This window comes from Gymnodraco acuticeps, unplaced genomic scaffold, assembly GCF_902827175.1.
Source record: "Gymnodraco acuticeps unplaced genomic scaffold, fGymAcu1.1, whole genome shotgun sequence".
NCBI classification, from domain to species: domain Eukaryota; kingdom Metazoa; phylum Chordata; class Actinopteri; order Perciformes; family Bathydraconidae; genus Gymnodraco; species Gymnodraco acuticeps.
Genome location: NW_022992079.1, coordinates 924,219 through 943,625, shown reverse-complemented (window position 1 = coordinate 943,625; position 19,407 = coordinate 924,219). Strand labels below are relative to the sequence as shown.

Genomic DNA, 19,407 nt, shown 5'->3' with positions numbered 1-19,407 from the left:
CAATATCTGTGTGCAAACATAAATGTATTTTATCCATAACAAAATTAATTTTAAAAAAGCGACTGTGCCAGTTCTGAATTGGTCATTTCATTTTTCCAAAGCTCGATCTTCTTTTTCTTTATTATTGTGTCACGATTGGCCTTCCATACATGATGGCAGCGCAGTGTCCTTGGAAGTCTTTTTATTTGTTTCCACTCTCGAAGTTTCCCCCGCCTCCTTCTCCTCTGACCCGCTGTGATTGGCCCTTTGTTATTGCAAATCCCTCCCAACACGTAACCTGCCGTTCTGATTGGCCGAAATCTCCTGACCTACGTAGAGTCCCCGCCTTGTCTCCGACAGAGGACAGGTTCAACATGGCGGCTTCAGTGAGATGCTTTCTCCGCTCAGGAAAGGTATGAAATAACTACCAAAATACTGTTCTGTGTGTTATAATGATGTGTGACAGTAACGGCGTCTATTTGTTTTCTCTTCTCCAGAATGCCGTGTCGGCTCTGGGACAGCGAGGGTTCCATAAAAGCGCTCCGGCCGCCGTACAGGTCAGTGTTAGCAGCTAGCATGCTAACTGTAGCTACAGCTAATACTCCAGCTGTTGTCAGGTTATATTTGTTTTATAGGCACAATTTTAATGACAAACTACAGCTGACAGTTGTCATTGTTAGTGGTAGCAAGTCGGACCATGTTCCACCTCCTCCTACTATAAATGTAATGGTTTCTGCCGTTGTCCGGTCACTGAGCGATGTCACATCATGTCAAACAACCATAGCAAAAATAGCTTTCATCTTAAATTCATCATCAATACGCAATATTTTAGATTTATCCATCTAAATAATATTGTGTTGTACGACATTTTACTATAGTATATAATGCTGTTTTCCTATTTGATTCTCTTGTATTTAGTTTACTATCCTATGTCATATTGCTGTACTATGCTATATGTTATATTATATCGCTACTTATGCCACACAGCACATCATACAGACTTTGACCTTGCGATCCATATGCTCTTAAATATTCTTAATATATTCTTATACACTACTTATTTATTTATTTTACTCCCTCTGTTTATCTTAATGTGTGTCATTATGCTGCTGCAGCAACAAATACATTTATTTTATGGTGATCAATAAAGGTAAAGGTATAAAAACTGTATACACATGGAATGGAATATGTGTTGCTGTAGTGGTTAAAAATACAAAATTGGAAGTAACTACTTCTACTTTTCTTACTTTGATTGCATTTCCGTAGGATTTTCTTTTCAGAGGGTTTAAATGCATCTTCTAGAGATTTGTGAATAAATATTGCCGGAAACTGAAAAACAGCTTAGGCCTCATTTACTGGATGGCTTGGCATTTGAGAGACACGAGAATAAACGCTGTCCTCTGGCTGACGGCGTTGTTGTTGTTTCATCTAATTTCAGATGATGGTCCGTGATGCGCTGAACCAGGCGATGGACGAGGAGCTGGAGAGGGACGAGCGGGTGTTCCTGTTGGGTGAGGAGGTGGCGCAGTACGACGGAGCCTACAAGGTAATTGATGCAGGAATCAGCGGATGAGTTTTATAAAGCAGGGCTCGTGCAAAATGTTAAAAGTTTGAAACGTTATTTTTACCATAATCTGGTGTTTCATCCATTCAGTCAATCGTAAACAAAAAATCTTTTACTATTTGAAATTTCAAATGTTGTTACAGGCTGTTGTTATGTCCATCATTTTGATTAATAATAAAAATGTACTCACTTAGTAATTATAAGGGTAATACTATGTGTTTGTGTGCGTGTGTGTAGGTGAGCAGGGGTTTGTGGAAGAAGTACGGAGACAAACGTATCATCGACACTCCGATCACAGAGGTGAGACTCTTTAACATTTGCCCTTCACAAATGTTCTCCTTTGTGCACTAAATGGAATCAGCTCTTGGAGTCATTAAACAGTCCTTCCTAAAGACATCTCTTCGCTGGCTGACATCCCTCTCTCTCTCTATTGCAGATGGGTTTTGCCGGCATTGCAATAGGAGCTGCTTTTGTGAGTTTCCTTTTGTTTTTATCCATGGAAACACTTCACTTAACACACACAACTCTCTGACAGTACAATAGCATTATTCCACTAGGTGTATTTATAACAATTTTAACTTAACTTACCCTTTTGAATGGTCTCTCACAACTACTTTACGTCTTGTTTTGTGAATCACACAACTCCGAAATCTGGTTATTGCCTATTGAGTCTAGTAAAGGAAGACCTAGTCCCACAGTGCTGGGCTCCGGCTCCACATATTATCATTTTGGTGACGCAATTAAAGTAACATTTCTCCAATCACAACCGTCTTGTGAGGCGCAGCATGCAGTGACCTTGCCCTTGCAAAAATAAATAATGGAGGTAGCAGAAGCGGAAGAGGTTGGCTGGTTTTATCCAGCACTGTACATCCTGTGGGCAGGTCAATTGTCCTTTTTGAAGGGATCATTCAGACTTCATGAAGTGGGGATGTGTGTGGTACTTATATTGTAGCCTTTATTTATCCAGGTGAAATCCCATTGAGATCAACGATCTCTTTTTCAAGGGAGACCTGCACTCTGACTATACAGTATATAGTCTGAGTTTGACCTAGAGTATTCTGAGCACCAGCACAGAAGTAAATACATGTACTGCTGTGGATGGAGGCAGCAGCAAATACATCTAAGCTACCTGAATAAATCAACATCAGTTTAAATGTATGTCATATTTAGATTTTCTTTTTTACTGCTTTAACGTGCCCTCATACAGCCTTTTCTGGCAGGGAACTGAAGCCATTATCAGTTAACCATCAAATTCAGCAGACTGTTTTGACAAAAGAAATCAACAAAATAATTCAAATGCTGTATAGAGTATTTCAGATTCACCACACAGTGTAGAAGTGATCATGTAGTATGTCATTGTATGATCACAGCAAGATATACATTCATACATTATCATAAAACAAATCAAATGCAAAATATGATAAATGATTACATTTGAAATATTTCACATTTGAATGAAGGTCAACAACAACATCATGCCTGATTATCTTCAGGAACTCTAACAATTACTACTTTTCTTTACTCTTTAACTAATATTCAACCTCTGTCCCCTGCAGGCTGGCCTGAGACCGATCTGTGAGTTCATGACCTTCAACTTCTCCATGCAAGCCATCGACCAGGTCATCAACTCTGCAGCCAAGACGTACTACATGTCAGCCGGGCAGCAGTCGGTGCCCATCGTGTTCAGAGGCCCCAACGGAGCGTCAGCCGGCGTCGCTGCGCAGCACTCGCAGTGCTTCGCTGCATGGTGCGTTCACTAATGGCGCGTTTCCACTGCAGGCCTCGCTCGGTTTGGTTAGGCCTTATTAGGCCCGGCTCACTTTAATGCTGCGCTTCCATTACAGTTTAGGAACTGGGGCAGTTACTATAGTAACGCAGTGTAGGCGGAGTCGTGACGTCATCTTCAATGAGAGCCCCAGAAAAACAACACAGCTGTTAGCACTCAGAGCTCACAGCTCTTCATATCTGTTCAGAAACTAGACAAAAGTACAAACCACAGACTGCCTGTGTCATGGTGAATACAGTCGCTGGTTTATTTATGTCTGTATAGGCCGTTGTTGTGAGTGTGGACGGTCGGAGCATATATAACGTTAGCTTAGCCAAGCTACATTTAGAAAACACGCATTTTAAAAGGTGTTTCTCTGCCGTCTGTCTGCAGACTTGTCAAAGCATTAATTCATGGTTTTTACTAACCGGTATCAGTATGTTGTTACTTCGGCATCATTTTGAAACGTGTATTACAATTAAATCACGGTCAAATATGTTCGTCTTGTTGTAGTTGTAGCTCCCTTGCCAGCGATTCTCTCTCTAGTTTAGCATACTCAGCCCGACTCAGCCTGGTTGTTCCTGGCCCTAGAACCACGATTTAGTCGGGCCAGAAAAAAGGTGAAAAAGTAGCCCCGGGCCAAAACTAGGCCAAGTGGAAACGCAACCAAAAACGGGCCCCGCACGGCTCGGCACGCTTAAAGCGAGAAACGCGCCATTACACCCAGTACTGAAATGTAACAAAGGACCTTTACTTAAGTATTGTTCTTCAGTACTATTTTTGACTTGCCCTTCACTTGTGTTCTTTTTATCTCTACTCCACTGAAATTCATACAACGCTATTGCACTTTTACTCCACCACTCTACCTGCAATTACGATTTTACACTCATAGTTGCAAGGTACTTTTTTACAAATGACAGCAAATGATATGCTTAATAACATGATGATGTACTGTACAACTTATGTACACAGTATTTTTCAAGTATTAACAATAAGCGAAACATGACAAACTACCAGATTAAAATACTCTTTAATGTATTAGTTGGTGATAAATACAGAAAATACTTTCTCTATAAAGAGAACTTTTAATTCTGATACTTTAAGTACATTTCAATGATAACATGTCTGTACTTCCACTTTATTATCATTTTGAATTCTCATTGAGTATTTTTAGACTCTAGCATTTTTACTTTTACATAAGTAAGGAATTTGAGCACTTTTTCCACAACTGCTTGCACCTGATATTATTTTCGCTTTTAATACTGTGTCCGTAGTTATTTATAGCTTTACTAAAACCTTCTAATACCTGTTGTATCATTGTTAATACATTTTACTCACCCCGAGTTAACTGCTGAAAAACATGTAGAAAGAACTTGATGAAAAGGTGAATGTAATTTCCCAAAAGATTATTTCTCTTTTGCCGGTAGTAGAAGCATTTGAAGTAACAGTAGGCGTTCTGGGTCAGTATTTTTAAATATTAAAGCTTCTGTTGGGGTTTTTAAATCAATATCTTTTTTTTTTATGACATATCCCCAAATAATCCTCATAAAAGTTCCACTATTTAAATTAAAGTGATTATTTTTTAATTAAATAAATGTATTATGTTCTTATCAAACTAACTTTTTTAAATGTATATAACTAGTACCAGTGTGTTGGTGTATATTTGTTAAGAGAGAAATAGTGACAGTAGGTGGACTATTGCACAATATTTCTATAAGGTTATTAATAGCCCCGGGTCAACACAAAGGACGCATCGATCGAAACGAAGCATCCATCACTGGAATCTAAATCTGTAAATACTAATATTCATGTTGTAGCCATGTCCTTTACTGCAACCGTCCAGAAATACCAGCTTTAAACAGAATCAATTGACAATTAAAAAAAAAAAACGTGCAGAGCGTTCAAACTTGTATTCAGCCATAAAATGTGTCGATTAAGAAGGAATCTTCAAACTAGTAGTCAGTGTGGTTGTTTTGGTCATCCTGCAGGTATGGCCACTGTCCCGGTCTGAAGGTCGTGAGTCCCTGGAGCGCAGAAGATGCTAAAGGACTCCTGAAGTCTGCCATCAGAGACAACAACCCTGGTGAGACAACAGAGAGAATCACCACTAATCTGAAGTAACAGGGGTTCATGTTTGTTTACTGAACACTGCCTCAATGTGTGTGTGTGTTGCAGTTGTGTTCTTGGAGAACGAGCTGATGTACGGCGTTCCCTTCGAGATGTCAGAGGAGTCGCAGTCCAAAGATTTCACCATTCCTTTCGGCAAGGCCAAGGTCGAGAGACAAGGTGAGACTCGATGTTAAACCAAACTGGCAACCTCACTGTGATGAATCATCATAATGGCTCATCATAACAAATATCTCCAGCATGTAGATCAATATCAACCTCTTTGTTTTGTGTTTTTGTATCTTGTACGGTGACCTTGAGAGCCTTGAAATCATTATCATTATGTATTATTATACTTTATTAGGATCACCATAATAAGGATAAGGTATTGTTTCTGGGGACGACACACATACAGTAGAACACACTGTAGCCAAATAAACATCCTAACAACCAATAAACCGCTCACTTCAAAAAATGTAAATATACTGATTTATAAAACACATTTATAAGTAAGTTCGATGCGAGCTGATCGTGAGAGATCTGTCGGAAAGAGCTGTGTTTCTAAATCCTCTTTTGTTCTCCTCCTTCCTGTGTTTCAGGCACTAGTATCACTCTGGTCACTCACTCTCGGTATGTCAGTCACTGCCTGGACGCTGCTGCTGTCCTCGCCAAGGAGGGAATCGACTGCGAGGTAAAAGAAAGAGACACATCTGATGCCATCTGACTCAGATGAGCTTTGTGCAGCGGCCTGATAACTACTTCCTGTCTGTCTGTGTCAGGTGATCAACCTGCGGTCAATCCGCCCTCTGGATGTGGAGTGTATCGAGACCAGCGTGATGAAGACCAACCACCTAGTGACGGTGGAGGGAGGCTGGCCTCAGTTTGGGGTCGGGGCTGAGATCTGCGCCAGGGTCATGGAAGGTAACGGATGGATCGATAGATGAAATGTATTTATCCCAAATTGAGAGAATGAAAACGGCACCAGCAGGATTTCAGGCATTGCACATGATTTCAAAATAGAAATAATATGTATAAATATGAACACTAGAAAGATACACAGTATAAAATATAAAGAAGTAAGCTGGATTACTGTTGAATCGATCAAACTACTACAACTAAAATATACATAGTATCATAAGACGATATCATTATACATTCGACAAGTGTGCAACGTAGTAGCTTTTCTTTTAATATTTAAATGCGATCAGTATGATTTTATTATGTACACATATTCACAGCTGTTGCACTTCATTGGAGCCATTTAAAGATTTGGAGTATGTTAGGTGTCTCATAATTTAAAACTATATTGTAAAAGGATCGAAGTTGAAAGCAGGGGCCCATTCCAATAGTCCATTTAGCTTAGGAACCTTCCCAACGGAGTGAAATGACCCGGAAGTACGTCACTGGCAACCATGATAAGTGCCGTTCCAATTCTCCAAATGAAAGGAAAGGAGGTTTCAAACTTCCTTCATAACCTCCTTTAGCTTAGGAACCACTGGACCTCCCTAACCGAAAGGAGAGGAGAAAATGCTGCCCCACAATGCATTGCAGCCGCAGCATTTGCCGTCACTCAACATTCGGCCGTTCACGGACACAAACGATAATGGGAGAAATTATATCATGAAAGTTACGGTGCTTATGACGCATTTTAAAACGTATGTGGTAAGTTGCCAAAGTGCTTTGTTTTGAACGTTCATCAGTATTATAATCAAAAAGAGAAATATGAACGTTAGTTTTTACTGAAATGATCAAATAAAGTCAACATTTCACTGAGCTGTGTGGGGTTTGTTCAACTTTTAAAAGATGTTTGAATGGTGATGTACACAGTGATAGATGTTAAGGACTAACGTTTATAATAAATACATTTGTATTTATTTTAAGATCTTTTAATAGTTCATACAATCATACGTATTGGGATCATTTGTATTAATGTGGACCGGAGGGAGAGGGTGACGAGCATAAGTTTCACTTTCCTTTTTTATTTCAATTCCAACTTTGGTCATGAAGAATATGTTTCTATGTTGTCCACGTTCATAAAGCATAAAACAACAGCATCAGAGCACGGTGCAGAGTCTCTAGATGAGTTTACAGTAGTCCCTCGTTCTTATTAAACATCCATGTAGTCCGCTGTATATAAAACTGTAGTTTCCATAGTTTCCCCACAGCAGCAGACGCACATTCATGACGTGCGCTGGCGCATCATAAACACGTCGGATAGTGAAAGTGCATTCGGATTCTCTACAGTACCGCAGTTTCTTCTCCTAAGTCCTTTTGAATTCTCCTATCCACTATCCCTTAACCCCGTGACGTTTCACTCAGAGGTCAAGGAATAGGAGATAGGGTTAGAATTTAGGAGCTAATTTTTGGATTATCGGAACGCAACCCAGGCTTAGCGATTCCCCATAATCTTTTTTCCACTTAACTGTTAAGCTAACGACACAACATAGTGTGAGCTGCTGTTGAAAGTCCTTTTTTCAGTTAAATTAGGCTGAAAACACAGTCTCCCTTTCAACGCTATTACTTAACTTAAAGTCCTAAAGCGCCCTCCGCTGATGATGGGAAATATCAACAGTGAGTGTGGAGAACATTTAAGGGCAAAGGATAAAATAACATATTTTAACCTCCTGTGTGTTTTTAAGGTCCCGCCTTCAACTTCCTGGACTCTCCGGCCACCAGGGTGACGGGCGTCGACATCCCCATGCCGTACGCCAAAATCCTGGAGGACAACAGTCTGCCGCAGATCAAAGACATCATATTCTCTGTCAAAAAGACCCTCAATGTCTGAAACACAAGACAAACCCACCTGAAACCTCTATGTCTTGTTCACACAGACGATGGAAACATCGCCTGGTAAAACGTTTGAATCATGTGTAAATACAGCCAAACGGTCCCCTTTTAAAAACGCTCCAGATTGTAATGTTTTTTTCGCCAGGTGTTGATCAATGAAGCGCACAATTCTCTTTCTGCACCTGCAGCAGCGGACACACATGGTCGGTCAAATGTTCGTCTGTTAGTCGCTCACACATTTGACTGAACTCTGTGTGGCACTGGCTGCTCTCTCCACTTCTCCTTCAAAATAAAAGTGGCTATGTCCTGTAGAGTTTCTGTGTTTCTAAGGAAGTTTGGTAACAACAAAACTGCTGAATTTGATCCTGCAAGCTTTCAAAATGTAGACTTGCAGACTGATGAAAAATTCCTTCTCTTGTAGTTCTGTTGTTATTAAACTCCATTATATTTCTAACTACCAAAACATGTCATATTCAGTCTATTAACTGAACTTCCTCACACTGACTCGAGGTTGTCTCTAAAGAATCAAAGTGCGGAAAGAGCCAGCCTCAGTGCTGGAAGTGGAATATTTATTGTAGCTGCAGCAGCTCTGTGGATGTTTTTGTTGCTGTAAATGAATCTGTTACAGAAATAAAAGCCTTTCAACCCTTCATGCTGCTTCATTCTTTCTGGTTTTCATGCATTCATCTTTAAGATTGCATAAAGCGTTTTAGAGCAGTATTTTTATTTTTAGCAACGTCACATTGTTCACAAATCTATTGTAATAACTAGGCAACATTTATTATAACTGACAGATAGTATGATGTCAAAATTACAGAAAATAAGACTCAAAAGGTAAATAAACAATTTTTTTCTAGAAACCGCACAAGACTTTGGTGTTGGGAATATCCGGGAATATCTATAGTTGTTTCCTTGATAACTAAAGTGGATAAAAAATAGATCTGTCACACTAACGTATTAACTCTGCTGCAGAAACTCTCCTCTCGACTCTTTCATCCTCTCTGGACTCTAGGCTTCTCTTATCAAGAATAACTTTTATCCAAGACCTTTTCCCTCTCTAACCTCTCAAGGTTTTATTAGAGGGAAACGGTTTGCAGAGTGACTTAGACAGGCCGGGGAGTGTTACGTTTCGTAGACACAGCGTACCTCCCTATCTCTCATCAATTTCCAACTAAGGCTCCGGTGGGGACCTTGTTCCCTGAGTGTGCCCCTCCACCTATGTTTCTTACTCTCTTACTTGCTACCCTTTGCGCTCAACCTATTCTAAGGGAGTGCTTGTTCTTCTGTCTGTCTGTGTATTCTCTTGTTCCGATTAACCCAGCCACATTTTTTTTCTTGTTTTGTGTCTATATCTACGGAGTCGAGGCTGATCCTCTTGCTGTAGTCCTGTGTCCTGGATCCTCCATCCTGAGTTCTGGATTAAGTCGTGGACTTCGGGTCGTGGCTGAACCTGTCTCTGCGGTCCTGCCTGGGTCTCGTCATGCTGCTTCCCTGAAGGCTCCCACAGGATTGTTGACATCCTCGTGGATTCATCTTCTTATTACAGACACATGCATTTCCAAACATTTGGACTACCTATGTTGCAAATGTATTATCTTTTCAATTTACACACGGCATCTATTGCACGTCTGTCCGTCCTGGGAGAGGGATCCCTCCTCTGTTGCTCTCCCTGAGGTTTCTCCCATTCTTTCCCTTTAAACTGTGGGTTTTCTCCGGAAGTTTTTCCTTGTACGATGTGAGGGTCTAAGGACAGAGGGTGTCGTTTTTCTCATACTGATATTCTGAACAAACTGTGCTGTTGTATTTGCTGTAAAGTGTCTCTACTGTAGGCTATTTTTATTATATGTACAGCACTTTGGCTCGACCAAAAATCGTTTATAAATGTGCTATATAAATAAAACTTGATTTGATTTGACTCTGTCCACATCTCGGCAGGCTCGTCAGTCCCCTCCTGCTCCCTGGCTAAATGACGCACTGCGTGCTAATAGAACCGTCCTTCGGGCAGCTGAGCGGAAATGGTGGAAATCCAAACACCATGACGACCTCCTAACCTATCAGGCTCTCCTCTCCTCTTTCTCTGCTTCGATCTCTCAGGCAAAGAGCACTTTCTTTCAAGATAAGATCCATTCTTCCTATTCCAACTCCATCCTCCTTGACCCCCCCCCCCCCCCGATTCTGACCCTTGTCAATTCACTACAGGGGTCCCTCAGGGCTCTGTTCTTGGTCCCCTCCTCTTCTCCTTGAACACAAACTCGCTCGGATCTGTCATTAGCCCGCATGGTTTTTCATACCATTGCTACGCTGACGACACCCAATTAATTCTGTCCTTTCCCCGCTCAGAGACCCAGGTCGTTGCACGCATCTCTGCTTGTCTAGCTGACATCTCTCAGTGGATGTCTGCTCACCACCTCAAGCTCAACCTTGACAAGACTGAACTGCTTTTCCTTCCGGAAAAAGATTGTCCCTCTTGACCTAACAATCAACATCGGACCCTCTGTTGTTTCCCCGACTCAGACTGCAAGGAATCTGGGTGTGATCCTAGATAACAACCTGTCCTTCACTGCAAACATCGCTGCTACAACCCGCTGCTGCAGATACACGCTTTACAACATCAGGAGGATTCGGCCCCAGCTGACCCAGAAAGCGACGCAGGTTCTGGTCCAGGCTCTCGTCATCTCACGCCTAGACTACTGCAACTCCCTCCTGGCTGGTCTACCTGCATGTGCCAACCGACCTCTGCAGCTCATCCAGAATGCAGCGGCTCATCTGGTCTTCAACCTTCCTAAATTCTCCCACACCTCACCGCTCCTCCGCTCCCTTCACTGGCTTCCAGTAACGGCTAGAATCCACGTCAAGACACTGGTACTTGCGTACCATGCTGCGAATGTTTCTGGCCCTTCCTGCATCCAGGACATGGTTAAACCGTACACCCCAGCACACGTGTGCACTCCGCTCCGCATCAGCCAAACGGCTCGCTGCACCCGCACTGCGAGGGGGACCCAAATTCCCATCAGCAAAAACACGTTGGTTTGCAATCCTGGCTCCAAAATGGTGGAATGAGCTCCCCATTGAAATCAGGACAGCAGATAGCTTGCACATCTTCCGGGGGAGACTGAAAACTCATCTCTTTCGACTCCACTTCGAGCGATACAATGAAAAAAATATATTTGAAAGAATATATTCAGTTTTCACAGAAGTCATTTTAATATCAGCTTCTTCTGTCCCTCTCCACCCTGAATGCTCCATGGTTCTTCCTCTTTAATGTGCAGGGGGAGAAGTCTGTGGAGAATTATGAAATTACGACTGGGCGATATGCAAAAAAATCTAATATCATATTTTGGTCCAAATACCTTGCTATCGATATTGTGAGGATGTTGCATACGTGTGTGTGTATATTGTCTAGGCCTGGGAAATATATCAAAATTATATTTATGTGACTAAATCATTTCTTAGATTATGGATTTCAGAATATCCTATAGTGTTGTCTCCTGGTTTTAAAGGCTGCATTATTAAATGTATGTCATTCTCTGAATTGATCAGACTATTTGTCATGACCCTAGTTTTTAGTTTAACTGTTTCCTTTTTTATTTTGAAGTTTTCCCAGTCTGTGTCATGTCTGTTTTTACTTTCTGTGTTTTCCCACCTGTTAGGATTGTCCTTTCCTGGCCTCAAATTCTACCTTGTTTCCCATTAGTCCTGAAACCACCTGACCTCCCGTGTTCCTGCACTATTCCTGCTTTTCTGTTTAGTCATTGTTGAATGCTTGTATGTCGTGTAACGTCAATTCTGTTGTTTCTCTTGCCTGGATTACATTTTAAAACTAATGAATTATGTTAAAAGCTCCTGTTCCCTGAACAGCCATGCATTCAGGTCCACCTTGCTTCCCTTCACGTGACAGAAGAGTTTATCCAAGATATGAAAACAGCGGATGATCAATGAGGACTTTCTGCGCTATACTGTATATGGGCTTCTTAAGGGAACAGGAGTAGAAGTGAAAAGTAGAAATACATTACATTTAGCTGACGCTTTTATCCAAAGCGACTTACAATAAGTGCGTTCGACCAACAAGATACAAACTTGAAGAAAACAGAATCATATAAGTACATCAGGTTTCATAGAGCAAAAACATTTTAAGTGCTACTCAACATGTTTTAGATAAGCCAGTCCTTTATTAGTATATAACTGCTTTGTTAGCAATTCTTTGTTAGTAATTCTATCGATCGAAGTGGAGTCGAAAGAGATGAGTTTTCAGTCTCCTCCGGAAGATGTGCAAGCTATCTGCTGTCCTGATGTCAATGGGGAGCTCATTCCACCATGTTGGAGCCAGGATAGCAAACCCACATGTTTTTGCTGATGGGAACTTGGGTCCCCCTCGCAGTGCGGGTGCAGCGAGCTGTTTGGCTGATGCAGAGCGGAGTGCACGTGCTGGGGTGTACAGTTTAACCATGTCCTGAATGTAGGAAGGGCCAGATCAATTCGCAGCATGGTACGCAAGTACCATTGTCTTGAAGTGGATTCTAGCAGTTACCGGAAGCCAGTCAAGGGAGCGGAGGAGCGGCGTGGTGTGGGAAAATGTAGGAAGGTTGAAGACCAGGGGCCTCATTTATAAAGGGATATACGCTAAAAAAATGGCGTACGCCAGTTTCTACGCAATGTTTGCGATTTATAAAATACTAACTTGACGGGAAAATGTGCGGTCCTCCACGCAAATGGGCCTGTCCATCTGCTGCACAGACTCTGCTGTGGGACGCTTTGGCATCTCCCCAAAAGGAAGGACCTCTTGTCTCAGTTGGAGGGTCGGATGTGGCACCCCGACCCCTGCCGCCTCCAGCTGTGGGTCTGGCCACTGGAGGTTCAAGTACAATGTTGCTAAAGCACAAATAACAATGCACACATAAAAATAAAGTTTGGGAGGTTGGAGAAGGAGTCTCTCGATTCGATCTCACACACACACACACACACACACACACACACACACACACACACACACACACACACACACACACACACACACACACACACACACACACACACACACACACACACACACACACACACACACCACACACACACACACACACACACACACACACACACACACACACACACACACACACACACACACACACACACACACACACACACACACACGATTACAAAGTCTCATCTGTACAGGACGGTAAAATAATAACAGGCACACATCAATAAATCTATGACAAAGTCTCATCTGTACAGAACAGTATGATACAATAATCGATGGAAAAAACATGTCACTGTAAATGTCTCCGTTGTGGGACGAATACATGATTAATTTAATCATCTACACATGTAATCTCACTTTTACACACCAAAATAACGTTAACACAGAGTAAACGTTTACTAATGGAGTGTCTATTTTGTCCCAATAAAAAGTTCATAACTATCAATAAAAAATATATATCAATAAACTAGGGCTGTCAAACGATTACAAATTTTAATCCGATTAATCACAGCTTAAAAATTAATTAATCATGATTAATCACCATTCGAACTATGTCCAAAATATGCCATTTATTTATGCATATTGTTGTGGGAATGGAAAGATAAATGAAAGAAGGCGGATATATCCATTTAACATACAGTATCTATGTTTATTATAACGTTTTTCTGCGTGTCAAAATGAAAGACAACCCACAGACCTATCAATCATCAAACCGTGGGGTCTTAATTCATTACGTGTTGATTTCTATCAACGGGGGAGTACTTCAGGAAAGTCGACGGGGGGGGGGCGGCTAGTGGTGTACTTCGTGACCACAGAGTGTGAACGTTGTGATCAGCTGTTTTAGCGCAGTTCTCCGGTGAAAGGGGGGGGGGGAAGAAAGTCTCCCTCCGTAGCCGGTTGGCGTAGTTTTGGCACAATTCCGTTGTACAGACCGACGTTAACAGCAGCCCTGTCTGTGCACACGTCCGGTGATCTAACCGCCTTCTGGAAAAGCTTCACAAGTCCGTCGGTACGCAAATGCGCTTTGTGACACAAGTGACGGTACGCATTTCAGAGAGATTACGCACATAACCTGCGTACCAGTTATGTGCACCCCCGTACTACAGCAAAAGTATTCTCCGTCGGGACTTCCTGCAACAACACCACGCCGTTATCAAAGATGTTCTATTGAGAAGACGATCACTACGTGACAAAAGTTTTCAAAACCGTGGCTACTGAAATCAATCTTACTAACTGCTGTCTGTGCAATTTACTCTGCGCGAGTTGGCAGACTTCATTTTGCTTCCTTTAACATAATTTTTCATGGTGGGGCTAAGCCATTTCTTGGTATGGGTGTAGCCTACCCCAGCCATACCCTGGCGCTGCCACTGGTGGCACGTATGGGGCGGGCCATTCTGCACATGCGTTAAATGCATTAAATATTGTAACGCAATTAATTCAAAAAATTAATTACCGCCGTTAACGCGATAATTTTGACAGCACTACAATAAAACTATTGTTCATTTTCGCGGTATTCCCCACACATTGCAAGTACACTATTACTGTAATATTTACACTTACCCATGTCCAAATGGATCCTTGTTGTCTTTGTATTTTTCTTCTTCAGAAGAGTCGAAGACTTCAGGTTCTGAGGCTCTATCTTCACTGCTGCTAGCGAGAAAAATCTCTAGTGAAGTCGGCAACTGTAACGTTTTTTTTAGCCATTTTCTCTCTCTCTCTCTCTCCTAACAGATGTAAACTGATGGGAGACACGTGGTTTATGTTTTGTTTACTTGGTGGGTAGGTCCTTAGTGATTTCTCGATGTCCATTGGTCATTTCAGACCATGATGGCTGCCGGTCGAGATTTCCTTGACGGACACACAAATCCACCAATCCCACACAGAGTAAAGTCAAGCTGCTTTGAGCGGCCATATTGGCTGCTGTGCCCTGGTTACAGTCTCACAGGGGATACTGCTGGAAAGCTACTCTTCCAGCGATTCCGCGGATATCTGAATCATATTTCTACTCCTTATAATCGAAAAGATATGATTAATTCGGTAAAATTATGCGCACCTCCAGAGGGGTTCAAAAGAAAAGATAATAAAAGAAACATTAAAAGAAAAAATACATGGATAAAAGTTACAGTGCAGTTTAAGATGTGAATAGTTCAATTAAAAGCAGCGGCAAAAAGAATAGTCTTTAGTCTGGATTTAAAAGTAGTCAGAGTTGCAGCGGACCTGCAGTTTTCTGGGAGTTTGTTCCAGATATTTGGAGCATAATAACTAAACGCTGCTTCTCCATGTTTAGTTCTGACTCTAGGGACAGAAAGCTGACCAGTCCCTGAAGACCTGAGAGATCTGGATGGTTCATAATTTAGCAGTAGGTCAGAAATGTATTTTGGATCTAAACCATTCAAAGCTTTATAAACCAGCAGCAGTATTTTGAAATCTATTCTTTGACACACAGGAAGCCAGTGTAAAGACTTCATAACAGGAGTGATGTGATCCACTTTCTTAGTGTTAGTGAGGACTCGAGCAGCAGCGTTCTGAATTAGCTGCAGCTTTCTAATAGATTTTTTAGTGAGACCTGTGAAGACACCATTACAGTAGTCCAGTCTACTGAAGATAAAAGCATGGACAAGTTTTTCCAAATCCTGCTGTGACATTAGTCTTTTAATCCTAGATATATTCTTTAGGTGATAGTAGGCTGATTTAGTAACTGTTTTAATGTGACTGTTGAAACTCAGGTCAGAGTCCATGACTACACCTAGATTTCTGGCTTTATCTGTTGTTTTGAACATTGCAGACTGAAGCTCAGCGCTAACTTTTATACGTTCTGCCTTGGCTCCAAAAACCATTACCTCAGTTTTATCTTAGTTTAATTGGAGAAAGTTCTGACACATCCAGTCATTGATTTGTTCAATTCACTTACTCAGTGTTTGAATTGAAGCATAGTCTCCTGGTGAAATTGTTACGTAAATTTGTGTGTCATCCGAATAGCTATGGTAACTTATTTTGTTGTTTTTCATTATCTGAGCCAGTGGTAGCATGTAGATGTTAAAGAGAAGAGGCCCCAAGATGGAGCCTTGAGGTACCCCACATGTCATATTTGTCAACTCAGATGTGTATTTACCTATAGAAACAACGTTTTTTCTGTCCTTTAAGTAGGATTCAAACCAATTTAGAACTGTTTCCGAAAGTCCCACCCAGTTTTCTAGTCGGTCGAGTAATATGTTGTGGCACTGAGATCTAATAATACTAACACTGAAGTTCTGCCACTGTCTGTGTTTAAGTGGATGTCATTGAAGACCTTTACAAGAGCAGTCTCAGTGCTGTGGTTTGGACGAAAAGCCTGACTGGAACACATCGAAACAACTATTTAAATGCAAGAAATTACTCAACTGTTGAAAAACAACTTTTTCAATGATTTTACATAGAAATGGCAGGTTTGATATGGGCCTGTAATTGTTCATTACTGAAGCATCTAGATTATTATTTTTTAAGAGCGGTTTAATGACTGCTGCTTGTCTGATTTTCTGAATGTTGTCAGTGAAGAAGGAGGCAAAATCATTGCATTCCCTGGTGGATAGAAATTCAGAGGCTACTGACACTGGGGGGTTAGTTAGTCTGTCGACGGTAGCAAGCAAGGCACGTGCGTTGTTTTTGTTTTTGGTAATGATGTCAGAGAAGAAAGACTGTCGTGCGTTTTTCAATTCCAAATGTTAAAGGCCAAGTCTCTCTTTATAGATTTCAAAGTGAACCTGGAGATTTGTTTTTCACCACCTACGTTCAGCTTTTCGACACTGTTTTTTCTGCTCTCACGGTCATGGCCTTTCTCCATGGAGATATTTTCTTCCCAGTCACTTCCTTTACCTTAGTTGGAGCAATGGAATCTATAACATTTTTAATTAAAATGATCTACTAGCTCATTTACTGAGATGTTAGCAGGGGCAAGTGTGGAAGAAAATTCTGAGTAAACATTTCCCTAGTACTTTCAGTTAAATATCGCTTTGTGGTTACCTCTTTTTGAAAAAATTTGTGAACAGAAATAGAGCTCTCAAATAAAACACAGGAATGATCAGAGAGTGCAACATCAGTCACTTCAACCTTAGAGATATTCAGACCCTTTGAGATAATTAAGTCCAGAGTGTGCCCCTTATTGTGCGTGGGCTCCGTCATATGCTGAGTCAGTCCATAGTTATCAAGAACACAAAACAGTTCTTTAGCCCCTCTGTCCTGGGGGTTGTCAACATGGATGTTAAAATCCCCAACAATGACTAGACGGTCAAAGTCAATACACACTATAGACAGCAGTTCAGTAAAGTCATCAAAAAAGCTTGCACAGTATTTGGGTGGTCTATAGATATTTAGGAACAGAGCTCGAGAGGAGCATTTCAGGTGAAGGGCCACATATTCTCTGAAATGTTTGGCTCTATGAAACCTGATGTACTTATATGATTCTGTTTTCTTCAAGGTTGTGTCTTCCTGGTCGAATGTACTTATTGTAAGTCGCTTTGGATAAAAGCGTCAGCTAAATGCAATGTAATGTAATGTAATATTCAAAAGAAGCAAAGTTCCCATAAGATGTCTTCCTGCATTGAAGAGAATCATTGAACAAAATAGCAACTCCACCCACTTTCTTATGCATTTTTCCCTGACTCATAAAACTAAAGTTGGGAGGGGTTGATTCGATAAGAACAGCTGCACTGTTATTTTGTTCAATCCAAGTTTCCGTTAAAAACATAAAATCAAGATTGTGCTCAGTGATAAAATCATTGATTAAAAATGTTTTCCTGCCAGAGACCTGACATTTAATAAAGCTAGTTTAAGTTTGTTAAACACAGTATCAGTCAGGTTTTTTGTAACAAGCTGTGGCTGACATGGAATCACTGCTAAATTTGATAAACTCACACAAACGTTTGAGCACTTCCTGTTTCTAAGCTGATTAATCTATTACCTATCAACACAGATATCGGCAAAGCTACAGGCAGGCAGGGCCCCGGCATGTCCTGGAAAGAGTTGAGAGTGCCATACGCCCTTGAGCCTGGACCCAGCACATATCAGTAAGAGTTTGTTGCGTTTTGTACACACACATTCTTATCAGGCTTCGGAGACTGCAGATGCTTTCTTGAAGGGAGGGGAGGGGAGGTGGTTGACGTAGGCACGGTGATGGAGATGGGGGAGATGGTGCGGGGGTAGAGGACATGCTGCCAGGGGGGGGGAGGTGGTTGACGTAGGCACGGTGATGAAGACGGGGGAGATGGTGCGCGTCTCTGCAGTGATTTTGGTGGGCGTCGTTGAGGAGCGGGGGTAAAGGACATGCTGCCAACCCTGCGTAACGCCTTAGTTTGGTCTTTGAACTCCAGGAAGGAATCAGTGCCAACCCTCTGTATATCCTTCGTGTGTTCAGCGATCTCCAGGAGGGTGGGCGAGGGTGAAAGGGTGAACGAAGAGTAGAGAGAGCTGTGGGGTGAAGGAAGAGTATCCTCAGAGGTGATAGGGGGGGGGTGAAGGGCGGTGGAGACTCCTCCATTTGTCTCCCATATTCAAGACATTCCTCAGGCGGGTGCAGTGATAGATTTTCAAGGTTTTCTGCGATGTGTTGTGTCTTTCTCTTGTTTTGATTCCTCTTGTTGCTTGTCCTTGGCAGAGGGAACAGATTGATGACGTAGGCAGTTGAATACGTTAGAGATAAACAATTTCACTCCTGACTTGTTCAGACAAACTCCATTTGCCTTAAAAAGATGTCTGCGGTCCCAGAAAAAGTTAAAGTTGTCAATAAAATGTACAGAATGGTCAGTACAGACAGTTGAAAGCCAGGTGTTCAGTGCAAACAATCTGCTGAATCTCTCCACTCCTCTTCTGACTCGCGGTAGAGGGCCACTGATGAACACCTCTGCATTTAGAGAGCTGACAGTTTCCAACAGACATTTAAAGTCTTTTTTCAGCACTTCTGACTGTTGTTTCACAACATCATTTGTTCCAATTTGCAGTACCACATTCTTCAGAGTCGGATGTTCAGCCCCAATATGCAGGATCTTCTCAGCCAAGTCAGAGACCATATCCTTGGGAAAACAGAGTACTTTGGTGTTGTTCTTACTACACAGACTTTTTACATCTCTTACAGCAGAGTCACCCACAATCAGAGTTTCAGGCTCAGTCGCTAGCTTTCCCTCTAGCCTTTTACTTTTGGAGTAGCTATTGGTCCTTACTCAGCTGTGTGAAGAGGACAGGGAAAGAGATCTC

General features: G+C 41.7%; 1 protein-coding gene across 1 annotated transcript; it reads left to right on the top strand.

Annotated features, from left to right (window-relative positions):
• The first annotated feature begins 295 nt into the window (after positions 1 to 295).
• Positions 296 to 8,851, top strand: pdhb (pyruvate dehydrogenase E1 subunit beta). Its single transcript, XM_034202353.1, has 11 exons — positions 296 to 392; positions 477 to 536; positions 1,418 to 1,525; positions 1,781 to 1,843; positions 1,980 to 2,015; positions 3,100 to 3,290; positions 5,297 to 5,391; positions 5,484 to 5,594; positions 6,014 to 6,105; positions 6,194 to 6,335; positions 8,054 to 8,851. The coding sequence occupies exons 1-11, from the start codon at positions 354 to 356 to the stop codon at positions 8,197 to 8,199; spliced, it is 1,083 nt and encodes a 360-aa protein (XP_034058244.1). The 5' UTR covers positions 296 to 353; the 3' UTR covers positions 8,200 to 8,851.
• Positions 8,852 to 19,407: the final 10,556 nt, after the last annotated feature.